The following is a 24345-nucleotide window of genomic DNA, read 5'->3' on the forward strand; positions in this document are numbered from 1 at the left end:
GCATATTATCTTTTATTGTATATATCTTAAGAGTTCAGGACTCTTTTGAAATTGATTAATTCAACATTTTTTGAAGTCTGAAATTTAATTTGTATAATTAAATAAAATATGGTCCAGATAAATCAATATGGGAGGTCTACCTTATATTTCTGTTACTTGAAAATTCATCAGACCATTCAGAGATATTTCTTGTTATTTAATATTATTTCATCTTAACTCTGAATTTGCCACTATTAGAGTTTATTCACATCCCATATTAACTTCTGTAGACATGGTATAATTTATTGCTTGTTGTATTGCTGTTTCTCTTAAACTGAAAAGAAAAGCAAAGAATTGGTGAGTTTTAATGAGTGAGAGGTAAATTTTCTTCTGAAAAGATCTCTTAGAGGAAATTATCAGTGGAATTTTAAATGATGAAATAGATTAAACTTGGTTTTCTAAGAAGAAGGGATGTTGACTGTTGCTAATCTGATAGAGAATTTTGAGGTTTATACTTGAGAGTCTTAAAATTTCTGCATATTTGAAGTTGTGTCAGAGGACCCAAAAAAGAATGTAGGAAGAAAAGTGCAAGTCCAGAAGAGAAATTAATATATTAGAGTTCCTAAAAAGGAGGGACAGCTTTTTATTAGTTTTCAAGAGAAAGTAGGAAAGATCGTGTGGGTAGATGATAACAACAAGTAAATGACAATGAATGAGAGTCATCTATTTCCTGATTAGGATTTTGTAGGTCTTTGATAGGAAGGGTAGCACCCTTAAGGAGGAAAGTGAATAAGTCTACTCTAGCTAATACGTACATGTATTAATTCAGTTAATGAGAACATTTTCGAGTATCACAAATTTATATTAACATCGTCTAATACTGTCTTTTAAGCTATTCTAATGGAATAAGTAAGAAATGGAAGTGATGAATGGATAGAGATTAGTAGGTCAGAAATAACAGGGGCTTGAGTGAGAGCTGTCAAGAATATGTTGAACCTCTTCATTTGGAGTTAAGCTAAGTCTGGAGAGCAGTAGCTGGGGAGGGAGGGTTCTGCTGCTCTACAGCTGCTGTTAAGTTTACACTGAGTGTGTCTTAGCATGTTGGATGAGGGGTTGAGTAGGAGAAATGGGTTGATGGAGGCTATATCTAAGAAAAATAAGAGTAAATTTTAAAAATTTTATATATTTTTTATCATTTGCCTTAATGATAGAAAATTTTTTCACTTACGTTTAATGTACAGGTAGAGTCTTTATTTTAAAAGTCAACTGAATATCAAAACTGTTTGCTCCTTAGACTGAAAAGTTACTCTGTAATGTAAGAGAAAATGTGGCCATATGAAATGGGCCATATAAAAACAGGCTTTGGGCCAGATTTGGCATGTAGGCCATAGTTTGTAAGCCCTTGCTCTAAAATACTGGTTTTTCAAATGTTTGGTACTTAAATTTTATTATTATTATGCTTAGTTAAGAAGATTATTGTTTGTAGAGAGGGTCAGAAGGTTCTTAAGATATCTTGAGACCAGAGTGTTTTGCAATTTAGGCAAAAATACTAGGTTTGGAGAATTGGAGAGGAGATGGGATTGCAGAAGCAAAGAGGGCAGGGGTTGTCAGGTCGGAGACGGGCACTTGTCTGTTGCAATGGTGATGGATGTCAGTGTGATTGATGGGCTGTTTGGTAGCGTGGTTCGGGGCCAGTAGATGCTAGATATCTGAGGTCTTCGATTTCTGTCCTCATCACTATCTTTTTCTTGTTTCCTGGGTAAGAACTGGATCACTTTTCAGCCTTCTGGTGCTCCAGCTCTTTTCTCCATTTTCATGGAAATGAAGGCTGAGTAGGATTGGGAGGGCTGAGGGTGGGGGCTCTAGGTTTTACTCTGGCTCTTCTGCTGACTTGTCTGACATTTGGCTTCTTTGAACTTAGATTTTCTTATCTGTAAAATGATAGAACTGATTTTATGTTTTCTGAACTGTCTTCCATCTGAAATTCTTTATTCTTCTGAGATTCTCACAAATGAACTTGTGATTGCCTTTTTCTCTTTCTCTTCTGCTGGGTCTGCTGGTCGCTTATTCTGTGCCCCGCTGACCTCAACCCTCTGTCACTCTGATGGAACTGAACTATTTCCCAAATTACTCTTTATTTTTTTGAGGAAGATTTGCCCTGAGCTAACTACTACCAATCCTCCCCTTTTTGCTGAGGAAGACTGGCCCTGAGCTAACTTCCATGCCCATCTTCCTCTACTTTATACGTGGGACGCCTACCACAGCATGGCTTTTGCCAAGTGGTGCCATATCCACACCCGGGATCCAAACTGGTGAACACTGGGCCACCGAGAAGCGGAACATGTGCACTTAACCACTGCGCCACCGGGCCACCCCCCTCCAAATTACTCTGAATTTGAATCTGAGGGTAGTAATTCCATGGACTCGACCAACTATGTATCAGGAAGAAGTACTTCAACAAAACAGAGTAATAACTCGTTCTCTGAATGTCAAGTGTTTTGAGAAACAAGACAGTTGATTACAAATATTTAGTATCAGACACATTTTTGTACTAAAAAACAATATAGTATTAAGTAGTGTACTAATTTACACCACACTCACCATATCCATAAGGTAGTATTAGGCTATCTTTATGTGGATTACCTTAGCTATTTTAAGGATGGTAAATTTTAAAGAAATTCCATTTCTAGCTTTGTTCCTATTATCCTATCAATTCTTTGGAAGCATATTATTTGAAAAACTAATTGAAATTTTTAATCTTCAAACTGAGAGTAGAATTTAAATTAACATTGAATATTTTTCAAGAATATTTAGTTATCAGAGAAAACTTTTAATTTTACTGAATACTTATATAAGCACACATAGGTACTTTTAAGTCAGAATAGCACTATGTAGAAAGATGAATGCTGTTTATACTGTGTCCATTTCTGGTAAGTAAAAACCAAAAAAAAGGTTTATACAACATTATTCAAACTAAGATTCTTAGAAACTTCTAAACTAAAATTCTTCTCTTAACTACTAAAAACAGTCAGTGCTGGCTATATTCAGTTCATCATGGCTTAGAAGATCAAGAGAGGTCAAAAGGCAACATGAAGAACTTAAAAAGTAGTGTTCCTCCCACCCTCCCAAGAGCTGACCAGGGCTTACTGGGCCAAGTGTTGAAGTAGTGTAGGTAGCAGGTAGCAAGTAAAGGAGGGAGAAAGGAATGATTGTGAAAAAATAGAAGGATGGAAATAATTCTTCTTAAGGATTAGGTCCTCAAAGGCAATGGAAGGTCTAAACGCTGAGGAACTCACTGTAGGTAATTTTTTTATGCAGTTCCTAATTAATTTCGTATGTATAGTTTATATCGTCGTATAAAAAAATGAATAACTGAAAATGAACCATTCAGCTTGTTACTAATTTGTTTTATGAAAGATGAATAATTTAAAGCATATTTGTAATTTAGATAATTAAATGCTTACTTGAAATGTTAACTTACTAATAAAACATTCAAGACTCATATTTAAAAGCACTCAACTTAGTTGAGTTAACCCACTGTAATTGTTTGATTGCAGATGTTTTCCCACACTGCTGGGCAGCTAACCGAGGTAGTGCTGTTCAGTGCAGTCAGCCCTTGATTATCTGTGGTAATGGGAAACAACAATGCGTGGGTAACCCTCAAATAAATTCTTTGTACAGGACCTTCCTGTCCATCTGCTGTGGCCTGAGTGCGTGCTTGGGTCTGTGATGGAGATGTGAGAGCGGGGCGCAGGCTTGCAAGGGAGCTGGGAGTCGGTGTGATTATCTCAAGGCGGTAAGAGGTATCCTGGAGAGCCTGGCACTGTGTGGCTGAAGTCTGGTGGGGGCAGCCCGCAGCATGCGAGACCAGCTTAGCAATAGCAGTAAGAAGGATGAAGAAACAAGTTAAGGAACTGCGAGAACAGATGTTTAAGTCCTGCACAGTTGCGGTGACAGTTACTTGGTGTGTTTTTGGTTAACAGGTAGCAAACAATAATAATATTAATGGCTGCGTACTTGCATTAGTTTTGGTCGTCTTTGCTACCTAGTTACAGGTGAGTGCTGTTATTGAGGCCTTTTCTAAATAAGAGCAAGTTAATTCTCATATAACTAAAAACTTTAGAAATCTAGGATAAATTTGAAATACTTGTCTTACTATTAACATTCTTCCTAAATATCAGTGTTGAACTTGTCCTTTCAAAATTTAACTTAATACATTTTAGCATTGTAATGTCAAAGAATATTATGAAGGCAAAGGCAATGGTGATTACTGAAAACTCTGAATTTGATTTAGGAAAAACATAGTAACATAGTTGCCATATCTTTTTATTTAAAAATATGTCATAGGAGCTTTACAGAAGTTCTTTTAAAACTGGCAATTGGCTGTGAGTTGGTGAATGTTGAAGCTGGATGTTAGTTCTGTGGGGGGTGTTCATTATATTACTCTGTCTAATTTGACTGATTATATTTTCCACAAGAGAAAGCTTTGAAAAATTGGAAATAGGTGATTGCTGAAAGCTTCAGAATCTTCTGGACCAAACTTTCTGCTCTTTATTTGTGGAATAGATTTATTATTCTCCACTAAATTGTTATTCAGACTCTAAATAAAACTGTAGCTCTTCTCCAAATGTGTGTTTGATTCTGTCCACAGGAATTCCTACAGTTCAACCCAGTGTGGTAGTGGGATGGCAAGAATACGGATTATACTCTTTATTTTTCTTAACCATATATTACTTTTATTACTGTAAATGTTTAAAAAAAGTTAATGGCACCAAATATCTATACTTATGCAGTCACTAGAGGCATTAATCTTGAGTCAGTTCTTAGAAAAAGTTTGAAAACAATTGATATTTGAGAGTGAATAATGTAAGAGACAAATGAATTAGTCCTTTCTCTAGATCACTGGTTTCTCAGCCAGGGCAGTTTTACTCCCAAGGGGACATTCGGCAGTGTCAGACATCTTTGGTTGTCGCCACTTGAGGTCGAGGAGAGCTCCAGGTATTGCTGGAACGCTCCTCCACATCCTGCAGTGCTCAGGCCAGCTCCCCCTCAACAAAGAGTTCTCTGGCCCCGATGTCAGGAATGTTGCTGTTGAGAAACCCTGTTCTGGTTTTTCTAAGATGTAGGCATTCGTTTGGAGTAGACAACTAGAAACATCATATAGCCAAACTAAATTATTTTTACTTTCCATAGACATATGCTGTTAAGAATTATATTTTAAAATAGCCTTCAGTTTTTAATGAGAATTAGTACGAGAGGCAACAAAGAGCATTTTTCTCATAATTACTTCAACCAATTCCTTTTAGAGTTTAGTGCTGGGAAAATTGTCACTTCCCTGATGAAGGGGTATATTTCCTTGTAACTCATTATTTCTGCTTTGCCTTCTCTCTCCGGAAGCTAAGAGCCCAATATTGTGCCTCATTATAGCAACTCTCTCTTATTTAGGCTTATTTACAGTTCTGTGATCTTTTCCTTTGCTGTATTGGTCTTCCTTTTATCCTTAGCAGAATGGTCTATGGGTTTGGGCTATGTGTGTGTGTGTCTGTAAAGAGAACATATAGGTAATATGTAGGTGCTTCCTGTCCCCAGGTATGATCAAATGTTTTAATGCTTTTTTAAAAAAAAGTCTCAATTTTCGAGCAATTTAAAAATATGTGCTTGTTATAAAATACAACTGTATATTAGTGCAAATAATAAGTGAAAGTTGCTCTTCCCTTTTCATTCTCCAGAGATTTATTAGTATTTCTAGTAGGAAAATTTGAAGTTGAAGTTCAATTTGCCATATGCTTAGAATTCTATTATGCTTGGTTGGGTTTGCATTCTTATGGTTTCATTTCTAGGTAAGATAATTACATTTCTAAAAACTGACTGGAGTAAAAAGTGTCTCAAGAGGATTACATTCTCTAATAAATTTTCTTTTATTGATATGACAAACAACAGGTATATAAAAAATAAGTGCCATATTTTGTTTGTTTTTTATTTTGAAGCATATGCCATGAGTACGAAATCTTTCTAGCCCATATTTTTAATGGTTCAGGAGGACCCATTAAAAATTATTCAAAACATGATTAATTTTCATTTCTCTGAAGTTAAAAATAGGTAAATTCCAATAGCTTCACTAATATGCAAACTTCTTTTTTCTGTTATAGCTCCCCCAGCCAGCTGAAAAGGAAAGATGTTGTAATTTACCTAACATGCACAGAAAAAGTTCAAAGACCATTTTCATCTTAAAAAGAAATACTTAAAATGATAAGGTTACTACCATGGCCAGTCTTTTATTTGATGCTTACTTTACACATTTATTAGTTCAGAACTTACAGATTCTGTTGCTTTTAAGATCTCTTGGTTGAAATAGGAGGCTTTGAATTTATTTCAAGTTCTCTTCATACTTCAGGTAGTTTAGAAGGATAAATAATCAGCTTTCAGATTTCGTAAAGTGATGTTTAATAGTGTCATGATGGTTATCTTTTCTCTCCATTTCTGTATTATTAACTGGTTCTTTTAGAAAGGGGAAATTGAAGTGGGTCTGGGGAGGAATTAGCAAAATTGTCTATTAATTGCTGCTGAGGCAGGAACGATGGTAAGAGATGTGAACAATTTTAGTGAAGTACTTTTCTGACTCTTGACTGCAACTCACAGTAAAAAATACATTGTACATTGCGTCCAGTACACAATTCGTGTATGTATTTATATACATAACAAATGTTTCAAGAAACAGTTCTTACCTTACAGGTAAACATGCAGCCTGATATTTCTGTTCTATTTCATTTAAAATAATTGCTGCTCACATCCCACTACATTGCAATCTGCAGTTTGAAAAATGCTGTCTTAGTGGGGCTGGCCCTGTGGCCGAGTGGTTAAGTTCACGTGCTCCGCTGCAGGCGTCCCAGTGTTTCGTTGGTTCGAATCCTGGGCGCAGACATGGCACTGCTCGTCAGATCACGCTGAGGCGGCGTCCCACATACCACAACTAGAAGAACCCACAACGAGAAATATACAACTATGTACTGGGGGGCTTTGGGGAGAAAAAGGAAAAAATAAAATCTTTAAAAAAAAAAAAATGCTGTCTTAGTGTGTTAATTACCTGTGTTTGTGGAGAAATTCACCCTCTATTAGCAAATAAAAAACTGAGTAAAAACACATTGTCGTTCTGTACTAAATTATATCCTATTGTGAGCATTTAATAAATAAAATATATTGATGAAATATTTTACAAGAATTGTGTCATGGTAAAATATAAGCAGCTTAGCCTGAGTAAACTTAAGTTTTTCTGTAAAAAAAAGACTTTTATTTTTAACATTGTATTTATATTTTAGGCCTTTCCCTTTTTTTTTTTTTAAAGATTTTATTTTTTTTCCTTTTTCTCCCCAAAGCCCCCCGGTACATAGTTGTATATTCTTCGTTGTGGGTCCTTCTAGTTGTGGCATGTGGGATGCCGCCCCAGCGTGGTCTGATGAGCAGTGCCATGTCCACGCCCAGGATTCGAACCTACGAAGCACTGGGCCGCCTGCAGGGGAGCACCCGAACTTAACCACTCGGCCACGGGGCCAGCCCCAGGCCTTTCCCTTTTTTTTTTTTTTTTTTTTTACAAAAAGCGATTTCAACACTAATAGAAATTATACTAATAGGCTATTTTTATTTTTTTAAATATCCTTTTTTTTTGGCGCAGGTTGGCGCCTGAGCTATCATCTGTTGCCAATCTTTATTTCTTTTCTCTTTTTTTCCTTCTTCTTCTCCCTAAAGCCCCCCAGTACGTAGTTGTCTATTCTAGGGTTGTGCCATGTGGGACCCTGCCTCAGCGTGGCCTGATGATCGGTCCCATGTCCGTGCACAGGATCCAAACTGGTGAAACCCTGAGCCGCCAAATTGGAGCGCACAAACTTAACCGCTCAGCCATGGGCTGGGCCCTAGGCTATTTTTAAATGTAGCCAGATTAATCACTGGGGCTTTTTTAATCATTATATTAGGCCAAATCTTAGTGGAGAGGGGAAAAATTAGTTTGTTTTAACCCAGGGGTTGGCAAACTTTTTCTGTAAAGGGCCGTCTAGTAAATATTTTAGACTTTGCAGGCCATGAGGTCTCCATTACAACTACCCATCTCTGCTGTGGTAGTGTGAAAATATGTAAGCAAGTAGAATGGCTGTTTTCCAATAAAACTTTATTTATGGAAACTGAAATTTGAATTCTGTACAATTTTCACGTCATGACATTGTTTTTCTTTGAGGTTTTTAACCACTAAAAAATGTAAACACCACTCAAAACTTTTGGGCTGTAGAAAACAGATGGTGGGCCAGATTTGGTCTACCAGTCATGGTTTGCCAACCCTTGCTTTAGCCTAAAAATGGAGAAAGTCAGTATTAGTCCAAAAAGGAGAAAATTTATCAGTTATGATTAAGAATATGAAAAATGATGTTAAGTCTCTGAGCATTTATATTTTGATTTTTCTAGATATTAGAGCTGTATATTTTTGTGTTGTGTTTATATTTTGCAGACTGTTGATATTCATAAAGAGAAAGTTGCAAGAAGAGAAATTGGTATTTTGACTACCAATAAAAACACTTCAAGGACACATAAGATTATTGCTCCAGCTAACCTTGAACGACCAGTTCGTTACATTAGAAAACCTATTGACTATACTATTCTAGATGATATTGGACATGGAGTAAAGGTAAGTATAATTTTTGTCAAGCTTTTTAAAACAATAGCCCATAATGAAACTAACTCTAGAAAATTAAACTTTTATCTTTCCTTTCCTAGAGAACCAAATCTTGGCCCAGTTGTGGTTCTGAAGATTCCTTACTGCTATAACTTTTATCCTTCTTGCTTCTTCTTAGCACTGTGTTCTCAAGTTGTGAACAATCATCTTTGAATGAATTGGATTTACTTATTCAGTTATGATAATACCTCATATATATCTGGTAAATAAGTGTGTGTAATCTTTTTAATCTTTTAATGATTTAATATGATATTAAAATTATTCAGTATGTTATTATTTAACTTATCTCAAAAAATTTATCAGCAAACTTTTGGCATTAGTTTTCAGAAAGAACATATATAAACAAGCATGTACTTTGAATTTTTCTAAAATGACTGTATCTTGACATTTTGGGTGAGAATAGTGTAGATAATAGTAATATGTGAATTAATCCTTCCACTGCTTTTGAGTATATAGCCATTATATATTTTGGCTATCTTTTAAAATGTATTTGAGTGCCTGCTATTTATGTAAAGTATCATAATCAAAACTGAGGAGTCTGTAAGTTTCATTTAAATTGGTGCATAAACTTAAGCTGTTCAGGGCTTCAGCTAAATATTAAGTTATTTAAAGTTTGCATCTCATCAGTGATTTGAAAGACAAATGACTTATCAAATGTGACTTTGAATATATATCTGCTTCTAAGAGAAACTGTATAGTTCATGCAGTTGATTTATATTTAATAGAAGCTGATTTATGTGTAATATATTTAAATATAAATTTAAATAAAAAATATACCCCACACTAGTATGCCTAGAAGTCAGTTAAATCTAAATTTAGTATAGATCTATGTAAAAGAAAATGTACAGTGTAAATTTTTTTAAAAAATCCTTTTCTTCCTCACAATTTTGGTATAAGCACTATTATCTGAAATTTGATATTTAATTTTATAATTGACACCTACATGCATTTAGATTACTGGACTAATTAGAGCATGTAAAATAGGATGTGTAATTGGATGGATAAGTAATAACTGAAATTTATTCTAACCTGGGAAAATCTTTTGAAGTTTATTCAAGGCTAACAAGTGCTAATAGAAAATTTTAGGGTACTGCCAGAATCTAACGACAAAAAGCATTTAGAATATAAAACATCGTATTTGTGCTTGCCCGATTATGTAATAAAAGGTGATTTCCCCCCACCCCAATTCTTATTTAATCCTCAAGTAAAATGTTACTCTTTTAGGACTCTGTAGTCCTTTTCATTGTTTGGACTTTCAGTGTTCAGGGGTCACTAATTGAAACTTAAGTTTTTGACTAAAGCAATGTCTTATATAATTTCATCAAAAACAAAAAACTCCTGTTCATGACACATTCTGCTTTAACCACTCTTTCTATGATCTACTGAAACATTATTTTTTAATGCTGAATGCTTAACTTGTTTTTTCTTTGTTTTTTTCCTTTCTCTTCACATCCTGAAGTTCCAACTAACCTTTCAATGCTTTTTTCTTACTTCTTTTATTTGCTCCATTTATGCATTAAGTGGTTGCTTAGATTTAAGGTAAGAGATTCCAGGGCTGGATTTCCATTCTTTGTTCTTACATAGAATATTACATATGGGGAGTGAAGAGATATTTGGCATTTGGCCTTTTAAAACCAACCAATAATTACTCTTTTTTATTTTATTTTTGTCATGCAGCTTTGTGGTGTTCATGTTCCATAAGGGCAAATATTTTTGTCTGTTTTGTTCACTACCCTGTGCTGTGTGCCTAGAACAGTGCCTGACACACATTAGGTGTTTGGTAAATATTTGCTGAGTAAATGGTTATTTAGCATTGTTAATATATTTTGTGAAACTGAAATGTAAGTTAGTCTATCATAAAAATGTCATTATGAAATACCATTAGCTGGATCTTTCTAAATGTAGAAATTTTGTTATGGATTGGAGGGCCGACTGATGTGCTTTATTTAACCCTCCCCCTGTGTAATAGACTTTTTATTCTATAAATGGTGTGCTTTGTTAAACACCTTGTGGCCAGTATGTCATTATCTCTTGACTCTTAATCACTATAAAGAAATTGAGAAGCAGAAAATATATAATGTTATGGGTTTTTTTTAAGTTGCAGTATCATGTATTTTGGAAGAAACAATTAGTTGTATTTTTCAAATTTCTATATAAAATATGTATTTCAGTATAAACTCACTTTAAGTCTTTCAAGCTGAGTATTAATTATATGCAAAACATCAAAAGCTCATGATAGTGTTTAACAGAATACAAGTTAAGAATTAGAGATAATATTTCCTTTTGTTATTTGTTGCAGTAACATTTTAGTGTTTTGGAAGATTACTGGTAAAAGACATTCAAGTGTATTCAAGGAGCCTGTCAAATGGAATGTTACTAAAATTATTTTCACCAAACTGAGCATGCATTTCTTTCTTGTTCTTTTTTTCTTAGCTGAATTTTGTAATTTCTTTTCAAATACATATTCTTTCCATCTAATACCCTGTTTGCCTTGTCCTCAGTGTAGTGAGTGATAACATGAAGAGAAGATGACTGAGACCTGAATCATTGACTAGCTGCTAACCTAGGCCCCCGAGATCTCAGCAGATCCTAGTAGAGAAATGTGACTAGTGGAGCAATGTGACTAGTGGAGCCCAGGCTAATGTATTTTTTGTTTTCTTGATTGGAGTGTTGGCCCCAAGCCCTCGATCTCCATGAGTGAGCATGTGGAATTGAGGGGATTCCTGTCGCATAAAGTAGGTACAACTAGATTGAAAGCAGTCTGTGTGGCTCCCCTGGCTCTTTACCCCTAAAGTGTGTGTTCAGATTTTGGCTATTGCTGTGTTAACCTCCAAAGTGATAGAAGTGCACACAAAGATTAGCTGAGGGAAAACCCCAGAAATGGACCAGTTCTTTTCCCTTAAAGTTTAGACCAGCTTGGCTAAGCTCCTATCCCATGCTCATTTCCTCCAAACATTACTGTGATTCCTTCTTGACCTTCCTGGGTTCAGGATCTTTTCCATGTGGGAGATAGGCCAAAATGAGTGGGAAATGAGAGACTCCTAGACAGATCTGACAGGGAAATCACACTTGGATAAGCATTCCTTTACGTCTTCACTTTTTGCACCACCGAGCTCCGCTCCTGAGTAAGATGGCTCCGTGTAGGTGTTTGTTTTATATCGGAGTGGAGTTGACAGGGTGAGAAGAGTACCCTGAGCTCATCGTCGAAGCCACAATGTGCCAGTGCTCTGTCTTGTCTTTCTTCCTATCCTTTGTATGCCTGTCTTCTCTAAAAACTTGTGGCACATAGTTAATAATTTTGGGTGAACCAAAACAGAGTAGAAAAAAATATTCAGTATATAGTAAATCATTACTCTTTTTATGCTGGTGAAAAAAAGATGAGTGGTTTTAGAAGAGTGATTAATGGAATAATTGATTATATAAAGGTAGAAAATATAGAGTTAAAGAAAACAATGTTACAGTTGGAGGGGACTGCAGATAATAAACTAGTCCAGTGGTTTTCTGCCTGAGCTTCTTGGAGACCTATGGATTGTATCAAGTGCCCTAGAGGTCTCCAGATGTTTGATAGGCTTATCTCCTCTTTGATTTCCTTCTCACCTCTTCATGAGGCTCTGTCTTTGCTTCCGTTGCTGTCAGACTTTTGATGCCTTTCAGACAGACTGTAAACTAAGATCATACTTTGAGACCAGACACATGGGCTTGGACTCAGAAGAGACCTCCATGCTTAAGAGTTGAAATTTTAACATTTTATACAGCATGTTCTGCCGGTGTTTAATGGTTCTTTTCATCTGAAATTTGGGTTAGTTGTTTTTCATTCATTTGACTGAGGAGAACAAGTTGTAGATTTTAATTCAAAAGACCTTTGAAAACAATGTGGTGATATTTTTACAGTAAAAGGCATAAAAAGCTAATGGATAGAATGCCATATCAGAAGTGTTTTTAATATGTGCCTGAGGCCATATGAAAGTGGAATGTACCTTAAACTGTGGTATGCTTTCTCCACTCTTTATTTTAATAATAAAAAGAGTTTTAAGACCATGTTACTGATGTATATATTTGAAATGGATTTTTCTGTTGAAAGTAGTAAAATTGTCACTAAGGAAGCTAAGCTTAAGTACTTTTTAAATAAGTATATTAGTTTAATCAAAAATAGTAAAGACTTCTGTTAAAGTAGTACTTATTTCAGTTGAACAGTGTGCAAGCAGATTCTAAATAATTAATGAGGAGGAGTTAGGGGTTATTTTACAGCTAAAACAGTAAGAGTATAACACTTTGGACAATTTTGCTTGGGATCTTGAAGATCTGTAACTTAACTGTATGTGAAAAACGGGCTAGCTTCTTCATTTGAGCGCAGTCTTTAACAAGCGTTTGCCATTCCCTACACCTGGGTGCTCAGTTCCCCCTCACATTTCTAGCTTCAGATGCAGTTGAGGGGTCACTCTGAGGCGTTTATTTGACACAACACTTGGAAGAAAAACTCCATAAACAGCAACCCTTGGGAGGTCCATCTGTTTTTGCCTATTCCAATCTTGAGCCACCAATTCGATTTTGGCAAAAGCCACTTGTCAGAAACTATTTGCAGAATCAAGCAGATTCTTCCATCAATCAAGTTCGTCCATCTTTATTCTTCTTTTCTTCTCCTTTCTTTATCTGTTTCTCTCCCCTGCTACTCCTGATCTCTTACTCCATATCTCTGAATTAGATTACTGTATTTTAGGACTCTTGGGCACCTTAAGCTTTTTGTCTTTCTAACTCTCTTACTAAAATTTTTCTTGTCTCCTGAATTCGTACTCAAATTCCTGATTTCAGCTCTGCTTCCTCAGAGGATCTCCTGGTCCTTTGCCTGCTAGCCCCCAGAATTGAAGTAGGAGAGGCATAGAGATCTCTAGGAAGCCAAAGAATCCTATACTGGGGAGGACTAACGGGGACACTAGTGGACATGAAAGGAAGGCCTGGAGGTGCTTGACCGCAGCTTCTGCACGTCCTCACTACTCCACACCCAGATGCGACCTATACATGCTGCTCGTCTTCTTGGGATGTTTTAATCCTGTTCTTTTTAAATTTGTTAACACTCCAGCGCAGAGTTTTCTCTGTGAAACCTAGCTATTCCTTTTAACACTGATATTTCTTTTTGGGGACTTTCTATATAATTTGTAGACATTCCTTTTTGTTTTAAACATGTGAGTCTTATTTATTCCAAAATATTATAAGTTCCTTAAAAACAGAGAAATCATTTTATAGACCTTTGTGTCCCCAGTGTCCCCGTTATCTTTCACATTCCTTTACCCTTGTACCTAGTAGTTTGGCAGGTGGTAGGTGGTTGATAAATGAGGGCTATACCACAGGTATTATTTTAGGGTGTGTCTGCCACTGTCGCGTTGCAGCAGGGCATCCGTCAGTGGGAGGTCTCTTCATAGCAGAAGTGATGTGCTCTACGAACTAGAGGTACCTGGCTGGCCAGCTGTATAAAAAATACTGAGGTTCACAGAGTCCTGGAAAACACTGAAATTTGTAATGAACATCATATTATATATCAAGGTTCAAGGAGATACTGAAGTTCCACAAAGGATAGAGCAGGGACAGGGCAGGGAAGGTAGGGTCACAGTAGAAACAATGTTAAGGTGTGACGACTGGCCTGATGGTTGGTGCTGGTTGTAGACATCTCCGAAGCCACTCTTTGATCATAAAGGAACTACTCCTACCTCCAGTATTATCTGTGTTCCTTGGTCACAGACCATTGGGAAAATATTTGTGCTGTGGCCATAAATTAAGCTTCATCACCTAAATGAAATATTTCTTCTGTTTTGAGGATTTCTCTCTGGTAGGGGAAAGGAAGGGACCTTTCCTACTGTTCTTCCTTGTGCCTAATACCTCCTTCACTTAGCTCTCAGTGATGACTTTCCCCTTTATGGAATCAAAACATACCCATGTAATTGAATTATTGTTGCAGTCAGCCACCAAAATTTCATTCCAGTTCCCAAGTAAAACTTTGAGAAGCGTGATGAACATTCCCACTCGTCATTCGGGACCATTGACTGCATGTTTATGTGCAGATGATAGTTCTGCTTGTTTGCAAGCTTTTTAAGAAGTTTCGTCGGAAGTGCTGTTATGAAGTGGGTGCAGTGTTGCTTCGTTTTCTTTGTCCTGAGTTTGTGCTGCACACACACGCACTCTCACACACACGCACTCTCTCTCTAGCTAAGTTCCCCGTCACCACACACAGTTTAGTCACGTGTTTGCTACTGTCAGGAAATGTTGTTTCCCTCATAAACTTACCTCAAAAAAGTTTTTAGAACTATGATGGCTGTCCAGTAAGTATTTTTTTCCCAAATTATTTTAGATTTGACATAGAGTTTTTTTTTAACTTTAATTACAGTACAGATTCCACCTATGGTAAAGAAATTAAGTTTTGTTTGGCAGTTGCTCCTGTTCTCTTGCCTTTCCCTCAAATTTCATGGCAGTTTTTACACTCTATGTAGCATATTCAGTTTTACTTAGCATAGAAGCCTTTTTTTCCCATAAAGGAAAGCTACATTAAAGACATATTGAAAACTCTTTTAGCTTAATATAAAGTACCAGTGAATACAGTATCACTGAATACAGTATCAGTGAAGTATAAAATTATACATTATTTGGACATTCTACAGGAACTCTGGTTTTTCAAGTGGTTTAATTTACTCATCCAAATCCCACTAACCAAATACAATTTTTTGATGACTCTACAGATCATAAAATGTCTCAAGTGTTACATATAGAAGTACCCACCAGATTTTAGTTTATAGATTGTTTATTTTGTATTATTTTGGGGGTAGATTAGAAGGCTTATAGATGATACTGCAATTTAAACAAAAGCACCTTACATATCAAAACCTTAAACAAATCAAAGTTGGAAAGCTATTTTCAAGTATTTTAGCTCTTCCATGCATAGAATAAACTTCTCTTTTACTCTTGTTCTGTCTCTGCTCCTTCTCCGTCCTGTTTCTAGCAGGTGGATGTAGTTTAGTGTTTGCTTCACCCACTTCCTCCTCCTCACTCAAAGTAACTTTGGGTTTTATGTTGTTTAAGGTTGAGCTTAAAGGACTTTGGTTACTACTTTAAAAAAATCTTCTGGTATTGTAAATTAAGATTTACAGTTTTAAAAACTATTGGTTATTTGTCATATGACTCCTAAAATTTTCCCCAAATGTGGATTAATTTTTTTAAAACTTCTGGCATTTCCATTTTTAGTTATGATTAGCATACCCTCTGTTTATTAATGAGGGGGAGAGCAAGGACGAGTTAATCTTTATTCTTACTTGATAGCCAGTTTGTTTTGTTTTTATTGTTTAAAAGCAACAGCAAAAGGATTACAGATAAATGCTTCACTTTAAAAATACTGACATTTCAAAGGTATCATTTGTCATTAAAGATTGTTTTAACATCACACACAACTTGTTCACTGGGCTATTCATTTGAAGAGTTTGTTCCTTGATATATTATTTCTTGCCTATTCAGATAACTAGTAATATTTTAGAATTTTTAAAAATTCTGTTTGTCAGATTTAATTTTAACAGCCTCAGTACTTGCTATACATTTATGATTTGTTTACTTAAAATTTATATTTTGCAGTTACAGTTATAAATATATTCTGATGTCAGTGGTGTAATGTCTTGCAGTTTCATTTTACAAGTATAATTTAGATACTCTAGAACTTTTCTTATTAGAAAAGTTGATTCTTTTTTGAAGTGTTTGGCAATCCAAAATATTAGGGGCTTAAAAAATAGGGTCAGATATGCTATGGTGAGCATTAACTCTAACTCATTGGTAATCTCAAGCAACTTGAGATTGCATTTGAACTATGTTTGTGAATGACTTCCCTTAGCTCCTTGAGATATCCAGATTTCTAGGGCTTTCTGTATAAGTGCTAACATGCTCCTTTGGTAGCATCCATTGTTCCCAGTTTACCCAACTTTCCCACACTTGCATTTTCAGTTGGGGATAGAGTAGTGAGGAGTCACGGTGGAGCTCTGAGGCCTTAGAACTGACCATTTTACATCTTTCCCATGCCTGAATAATCTCCATGTTGGGCCTGAATGGGTCTCACTCCCACTGGAACTAGGACATTGCTAGTGGCCCCTGTGCTGCTCCCAGCTGAATGGGATACCTCAGCCCTAACTTTCTGCTTCAGATGTTTAGGCACATGCCTCAACTTCTGGCAGTTTTCAGGTAGGTGATTCCTTCGTAAGAGAACATTAAAGAAGTCTGAATTGTATGGCCAATCCATCATTTAAAAACCTAAATTTTTCTCTGTATATCATACAATTTAACTTTATTTAATATTCTCTGGTTAAAATGGATCAGAACTATAGTTGTATATTTTATTTGGGAAACGTGTGTTTTGTTTTTTATGATATATTTGCTATCTAAAAAACAAGGAATTGCTTAAAGGCGTTATTGTTTCTGATTGAGTTACTCTTTATTAAAACTAAGCTTTTTATGGTTATCCTATTTAATTTCAATTGATTGTAGTTTTAAGCAGTCTAACCAGTGATCTGTTGGTGTGATGGCCTAATGGCAAATAAAGTCTTTGCATACAAGTTTATGATCATTTGAAAATCTCATGTTAGGAAGAGTCCTTTGAGTACAACTGTAGAATAATAGTAGACTAGAAATTGCATATGAAATGCATGGCCTCTGATTGTTTTTCCTATTTACACCTTCCCCTCCTTTGTTAAATAGCATAGTATTATTTCCCAAAAGTGCCACTTTGTTTCACTGCATGCAAGTTAAGTTTTCCTCACAATTTTTTAGGTGAGTACCCAGAACATGAAGATGGGCGGGCTGCCGCGTACCACACCTCCGGCCCAGAAGCCCCCCAGCCCTCCCCTGTCGGGGAAAGGGGCACTTGGGTGAGTGTGGAACTGAGTGAGGGTTGGAACCATTTCGGGTGGTGCTGCGTGAAAAATAAACGCTACATGGATTTAAACTAATTTTTAATGTTTGAAAAGAGAAGATTTTCTTTCTAGGATTATTTTTTTGTGTGTGTCATTTTTCCTTTTCCTGGGAAACATCTTTAGACTTTAAAAAGATTTTGTGCAGAAATTATTTTTCTAAAGAGTTTTAAATTTTAGGTAAAATTCTAGCCCAAGTTCATGATTTATTTTAAGTTGCACTCTAATTTCCATTTTCAGAAAACTTCCAGAGTCTTTCATATTACAGTTGACTGTTCTCGTTCAGGCTATTCTTCTGAAGAACACTGTGTAGATTATAAAGTTCTGTTTATCTTGTGTTGTTATGAGAACATTGAGCTTTCATTCAGTCTACAGAATTGGGCTCCAGCTTTGACTTTTGGCAGAAATGGTCAATTAATGGAAAGGCTTGACTTTTTTCCTCCTAAAGCATCATAATTTAAACACTTGGTGTACTGTGATTCAGGTTGGCGGTCAGTGGGCACAATGCAGCCCCGAAGCTGGATGGCTGAAACTCTGCCTCAGCTCTGCTCCAGCTCTGCGCTCTTGCATACTCAGCCTCTTAGCGTTTCAGTTTTTTCATCTGTAAAAGGGGGTAATATTTGTCCTCTATCAACTTTTCAGAGTCACTGTACAACAAATTGGAGTTTTAAAAAATGTACAAGACATAGACAAAATGCTGTGACAACCATTGGCTTTATGATACATGCTTAAAAGTTTTTAATTGACAATCTGGTTTTTGGCCCCCTCACCAAAAACAACAACAAAAAAACCTAATCAAGCCTGGGGATCAGGACAGGACAAAGACCAGTTGGGATATAAAGGAGGATAATGTTGGAAGAGGAATTACAGTTAGGACAGTTGGAAACCAAAGAATAAAAATCAGTTCCAGCCAGGAATAAGATGATTTTATTTCAGGTGGGCAAAAAACAGTCTGCTTAGATTAGAGAGGAAAGAATCTAGTAGAAAATAGGAGTTAAACTTCAGGGTAGAATGTAGATGACATGGTAGGGTGTAGCTGTGCAGGGGTAAGAGTACCCACTGTAGTCTTATAAAATAAAATTTTCTGTTAGTCTCAAATTTTGAAGATTTACTCATATACTGGCATTTGTTTTTCTTGTGCGTTAGCAAGGGTTCTGCAGGATCCTTGGCGACCAGAGTCACCGCGCACCACAAGTTGGTTGATGGTCACAGCCTGGCCTTTTCACATGTCTTTGCCTAGCCAACATGTTTTGTTCCTCTGCCCCTTGTTTTTTACCTTGTGTTTATCACTGCTTTCATTGTAGAGTTCTCAATCAGCAAAGGGTTTTTTCTTGGATGAAGCAGAACATTTTTATTGTCTGGAAGTCAGATATTTAGAAATTAATCAGTTTCCTGTCTTAGGTTATTTTATAGTTCCATTGTAATTTCAGAGATGCCTGAACTTCTTTTTGGTATTTTATGTCCAAGGTTCTACATTCCTTTTTCTTCCTTTGACCCAATACCTTGTCTAGTGCTCCTTATTTATTTTTAATTATTAATGTATATATGTATTTATGCAGGGAGATTTTGAGGGTGGTAGAATGGACTGGGTCATTGCAAAGTGATGCCATCCAAAATCAATGAGCCAAAACTTGAGTAGTCCAGGAGAGCAATGTTTGAAGGATCCTTGGGAGCTTTTTGGGAAGGGAATTACTAAGAAATACATAAGTCAAGGGAGCAACATCATTTCAGGAAAGAAAGCTGTTTAATTTTCACATCTTGAGATCCCAATTTTTATTTTTTTGAAGACCAGAATCTCATCTACAAAATGTTAGTTTCACGTCAGTTGAGTATTTATCGTTGTCATAAAGAATTTGGAAACTTAGAGATGAGAATAATTTAATAATCACTAATGTTCTAGTGTGCATCCTACTTCCTGTCATAGTTCCTTTCTTACTCTTCTCATTTTCTTCCTTTAAAAGGAAATTTTGAGAAAAATAGGGAAATATGTTAATAAATCCAGTCTGTTTTGTACTTGACAGTTCAAAGTACATAAGGTAGACCTCGGTGGTCTTTTTTTCTTCCTCTCCCTTTTAAATGTTGAACTCTGAGGAGGGTAAAAGGTAAGAGAGATCGAGGTGAAACTTGGAGGAGAATGTGAGGTGAGAATGGAAGGAGATGAGATTAAATTGTGGATTTCTGTGTATTGGATATAGTTTAATTTCTATGTATTTAATATATAGAGAGGGAGAAGAATTGTTATGGTTGCTATTACTCATCAAAGTGGGGGTTGTGGAGCCAAATTCTGGATTTATTTACCCTATCTTGGAAGATCCTTGGTTAGGGAGAGAGGGGTGAGGAAGATGATGAGTGCATTCATGCAGTGCAGCTTGACGACTTTGACATGCTACTGAAATAATTTGAACTCATCTAAGAAGAGAGTCTGGGGAACATTGGCTTAGCTGGTGGGAGAATCTTCGTGCTCTCAGAATGAATGAGCAGAATTGCATTAGCACAGGGAAATGAGGCTGGAAACTAAAAAATAATACTCCTCAAAACCCTAATGGTGGAGAAGTGATACTTAAGGAAAGATTGAAATTGGTAGCTGGGTTATGTTAAAACACATTTTCCTATCTCTGAGTACAAACTGTATTTCACTACTGGCAACTCTGAATTTATTGTGCCCGAACTTGCTAATCACACGATACATACGCTCTTCTTTTTGTAGGCGGCACTCCCCCTATCGCACACTGGAGCCAGTGCGTCCTCCAGTGGTACCAAATGATTACGTACCTAGCCCAACCCGTAATATGGCTCCCTCGCAGCAGAGCCCTGTGAGGACAGCTTCTGTGAATCAAAGAAATCGAACTTACAGGTATTTTCTCTACCTCAGCACAAAATGTGATGGTCATAGTACCATAACTTGTTCAGATAACTTTAGTTCAATTTCTCTCATTTTCCAAGCACTGAGTTCTTTTCCTCACTCCGCTCTCCCAAACCTCATCTGATGCCACCTCTCTCTCCTCATGCTCTGATGCAACTTTGTGCAGTCAGAAAGTTGAAGAACAGACATCTCAAAGTGCAAACTTCTCCACAAGATCAGTAGTTACAGTTGACCTGAAAACAAATTATGGACCAGATGTGGGAAATTTCAAGTTGTTTTTTGGTGGAACTTTACAGATGAAAAACTATATACAATAAAACATTAATATGGGATAGTATATCAAGATATCATTATAAATAAAATTAAATAATCTGTTTAGGAAAACTATGTTTTTATTATAAAAGGTGTTTCTTCAGACAAGCAATTAAACTGGAGTAAAAGAAAGTAATATCATTATGTGTTGAGCCCCATCATTTGTCACTTAAATTTCTGGAGAATTTTTTCTTCTTAATTTCTTTAATACATGCTTGTTAAAATGTGGTCAAAACAAGTTTCTTGAACTCAGCTTTTTCCCCTACTTTATTAAGAAATTCGTATTTGACGTGAGATCTTTTGAATGATCTTTTCGTAGCTATACTCATTTCAGAGCATTTTGGGAAATGTCGGTGTGCTCTCACTGTGTGCAGCACTCATGTCTGGGTGGCCTTTCTGTCTTTAGCAGCAGTGGGAGCAGTGGCGGGAGCCACCCGAGCAGCCGGAGCAGCAGCAGGGAGAACAGCGGGAGTGGCAGTGTGGGCGTGCCCATCGCCGTGCCCACACCCTCTCCCCCCAGCGTCCTGCCAGGTAAAGCGGGGGCGAATGGTGCCTCGTCTTCACTTGTCCTTTCTGCATTTGAATTTCCGATGTAATTACAGTGGGCTTTCTTCATAATTAGGATTATTTTTTCCCCTTTAGGGCCCTGTAAATGTCAGGAAATCTTTGTGCATTTGTTACTTTTAACCAAGTGATCTGTGAGTTTATGGTCACACACTTCTCTGTGATTTGGTCTCACGTCTTTGTTGCTGTGGCTCACTTGGTGCTTTGAGGTTTCGGGCACTGTCTTGGTGTGAGTCATATGTTGACTTCCAGCTGGTGTTATGACAGTGCATGGTGCCCAGAGGTGCGGTGCGGACTCAGTGTGAGAATCATGTTGGTAACAAAGGCTTGGACAAATAGAAAAATAGTGTTAACAGTTAAATTTAGTGGACTGTTGGAACTTAATACTCTCTGAAATGCTACCCTTTTTCCTCAGAAACAGAAAAATGTGTTTAAGACACATGAAGTTAAAATTTAGTTTTAAAAGCATGACACAAAAGACATAAGGATAGAATATTTAATTTACTTATCATAGTAACAAATAGATAATACCTTTTTAAAAATCGTGAAAAAGAGAGATTTGTGTTTCTCTAAATTATTTTATACCTGATAAGATATATGTGTCTGGAATATATTTTTATTTTCTGATTTATGTAATTCAAAATGGAATGCTGTTGTTTTCTTAGTGGCTATCAAGTAAAAAGGAATGCTTTTAATGAATTTAAACATCTGTACATTACCGTGAGCATCTTGAATTATTTGCTGGAAACCTAATAATCCTTTAACCTAAGCTTTCTTCTTCTTCTTTTTTTTTAACACTCTTCTATTCTTTGGTTAGTGAGAAGCACTGTGTGTCTAACCTTAGGTTCTCTGATGCCTTTCTGATCCTGCCTGGTGGGACTGCCTCAGTAATGCTCCTCTCCCTCCTCCCCCAGCCCCTGCTGGCTCTGCTGGTGCTCCTCCCCTTCCTGCTACTGCTGCACCTGCCCCCGCCCCTCCTGCTCCTGCCACTGCCCCTTCCTCCACTGCCCCAGAGGCTGCCGCTGGGGGTGCCCAGGCCCTGGCCGATGGCTTCACTTCTCCAACTCCCCCTGTTGTTTCCTCCGCTCCCCCGACAGGTGAGTATTGCTTATTCCTTGGCAGGCAGATCCAGTCATCTGACTCTTCTCTAACCTGAAACTCTGGCTTTAGGATTTTTGTTTATTTGTGCTTTACATTAAAAAAACACCTAAAGAATAATGTACTAACTAGAAAATGGCACATGACCAAAGAGTAGAATTTTTTGAGGAAATCAGGGTAAAGTTTCCCATACATTTTTCTAATAGAGTAGCACAAAGATACATTTTTTTTATTGCTTGAATTTCATTTACTAGAGATTTGTGAATTTACTGTGGAGCCGTCTTTGATACAGTTTCCAGAAATTGTCATTAGAAATATTTTTTGTTACAGGTTAGCTCATTAACAAAAAGTCTGTGACAATAATTCTGAGGTATATTTTGTAGAAAATATTTGATATAACAGTTTGTAGGTCTCTTATAACAGAATCTGTCACCTATTATAGCAGCATTGGAAGCACATAGACAATGGACTTAAGAATTTCAGGTTTACTTCTTACTTAAGGTTGACTGGTGTTTTAGTGTTTTAAAATGGCAACCTAAAATCTGTTTTGATGGGGAAGGAGAAAAAGGCTCAATTGCTACAAAATGTATTTGCACAATTGACATTGATGCTGGTTAGTAAACAAGTTTTTGTCTATTATAAAAATGTATATTTGGGCACACATCACCTTAGCTTGTCAATAAAGTACTTCATAGAATGTATATTCAGCTTTGCTGCTTTAACCAGATGTTTCAATGTTTTAAAAGACATTTAAAAAGTCCATTTTTAAGTGGATTTTGGATAGTGTTCTATGGGATAGCTTCTATTATACCTCTTTTTAAGAGAAGCTTTCTACACTGGGTAAATGTGAACACGAATTGTTCTCTGATCTGCATACGACAGTTAGGACAGTTGAGTGAGTAAATGCAGGAGTCCTGTCATGCTCCTGCCTCAGTGGAGTAAAGGATACATCTTGGAATCTCTTGTAGGCCCAGAAAGGACAAAGCACCCCCACCTGAGAGTCAACATTTTAGTAATTAAATTATAATTTAATAACAGGTGCTGGTTCATAGTCTGCACTGAATAAACATTTGTCGTGTGAGTGAATAATCGTAGCTTTTTTTTTTTTTAACAAAAAGCAAGGTAAATGCCTTATTAACAATTTATATCAATATAACCTTTTATACAGTTTCTTTGAATCACCAAGTACTTTTTTTCTTTTTGTTAAGGTGTAATTTATGTGCAGTAAAATTCCCCCTTTTTAGTGTGTATTTCTGTGAGTTATGACAAAAATGTGCAGTGATGTAAGCACAACTACAATCAAGGTGTACAACAGTGCCATCACCCCCAGACTTTCCTCCATGCCCCCTTTGTAGTCAGTGCTTCCATCGTAGCCGCTGGCAACCTCTTGATCTGTCACAAGAGTCTCATGTGAGTGGAAGCGTGTGCTCTCTGGCTTTGTGGCACAGTGCATTTGAGATGTAGCCATGTCATTGCATGTTTCGTTCTTTTGTTCCTTTTTATTACTGAGTAGTGTTCTGTTACATGGATGTACCACAATTTGTTTATCCCTCTCCCAGTTGAGGGATATTTGGATTATTTACAATTTTTGGTGATTATGAATAAAACTGCTATAACACTCACAGACTTTGAGCACGGGTATTTTTATCATTTGAGTAAATACCTAGGAAGTAGGATTGCTGGGTTGTATGGTAAATGAATGTTTAACTTTTTAGGAAACTGCCGGATTGTTTTCCAAAGTGGCTGTGCAGTTTTGCGCCCCCAGTTGCTCTGCATACTTGTCAGCACTTGGTATTGTCATTATGGTTCTTTTTAATGTAGCCATTCTCTCAGGTCTATAATGGTTTCTCGTGTGATTTTGATTGGCATTTCCCTGATGACTA

At 36.6% G+C, this 24345-nt stretch overlaps 1 protein-coding gene across 1 annotated transcript in view; it reads left to right on the forward strand.

The window, feature by feature from the left end:
* Positions 1-24345, forward strand: part of ABI2 (abl interactor 2) — a 118201-nt gene that overhangs the window by 61616 nt on the left and 32240 nt on the right. The window contains 6 exon segments of the mRNA XM_046659356.1: positions 8471-8647; positions 10217-10234; positions 17486-17583; positions 20333-20479; positions 21207-21331; positions 22279-22461. Of these exon segments, the coding sequence (XP_046515312.1) occupies positions 8471-8647; positions 10217-10234; positions 17486-17583; positions 20333-20479; positions 21207-21331; positions 22279-22461 (748 nt within the window).

This window comes from Equus quagga, chromosome 4 (genome assembly GCF_021613505.1).
Source record: "Equus quagga isolate Etosha38 chromosome 4, UCLA_HA_Equagga_1.0, whole genome shotgun sequence".
In the NCBI taxonomy this organism is placed as follows: domain Eukaryota; kingdom Metazoa; phylum Chordata; class Mammalia; order Perissodactyla; family Equidae; genus Equus; species Equus quagga.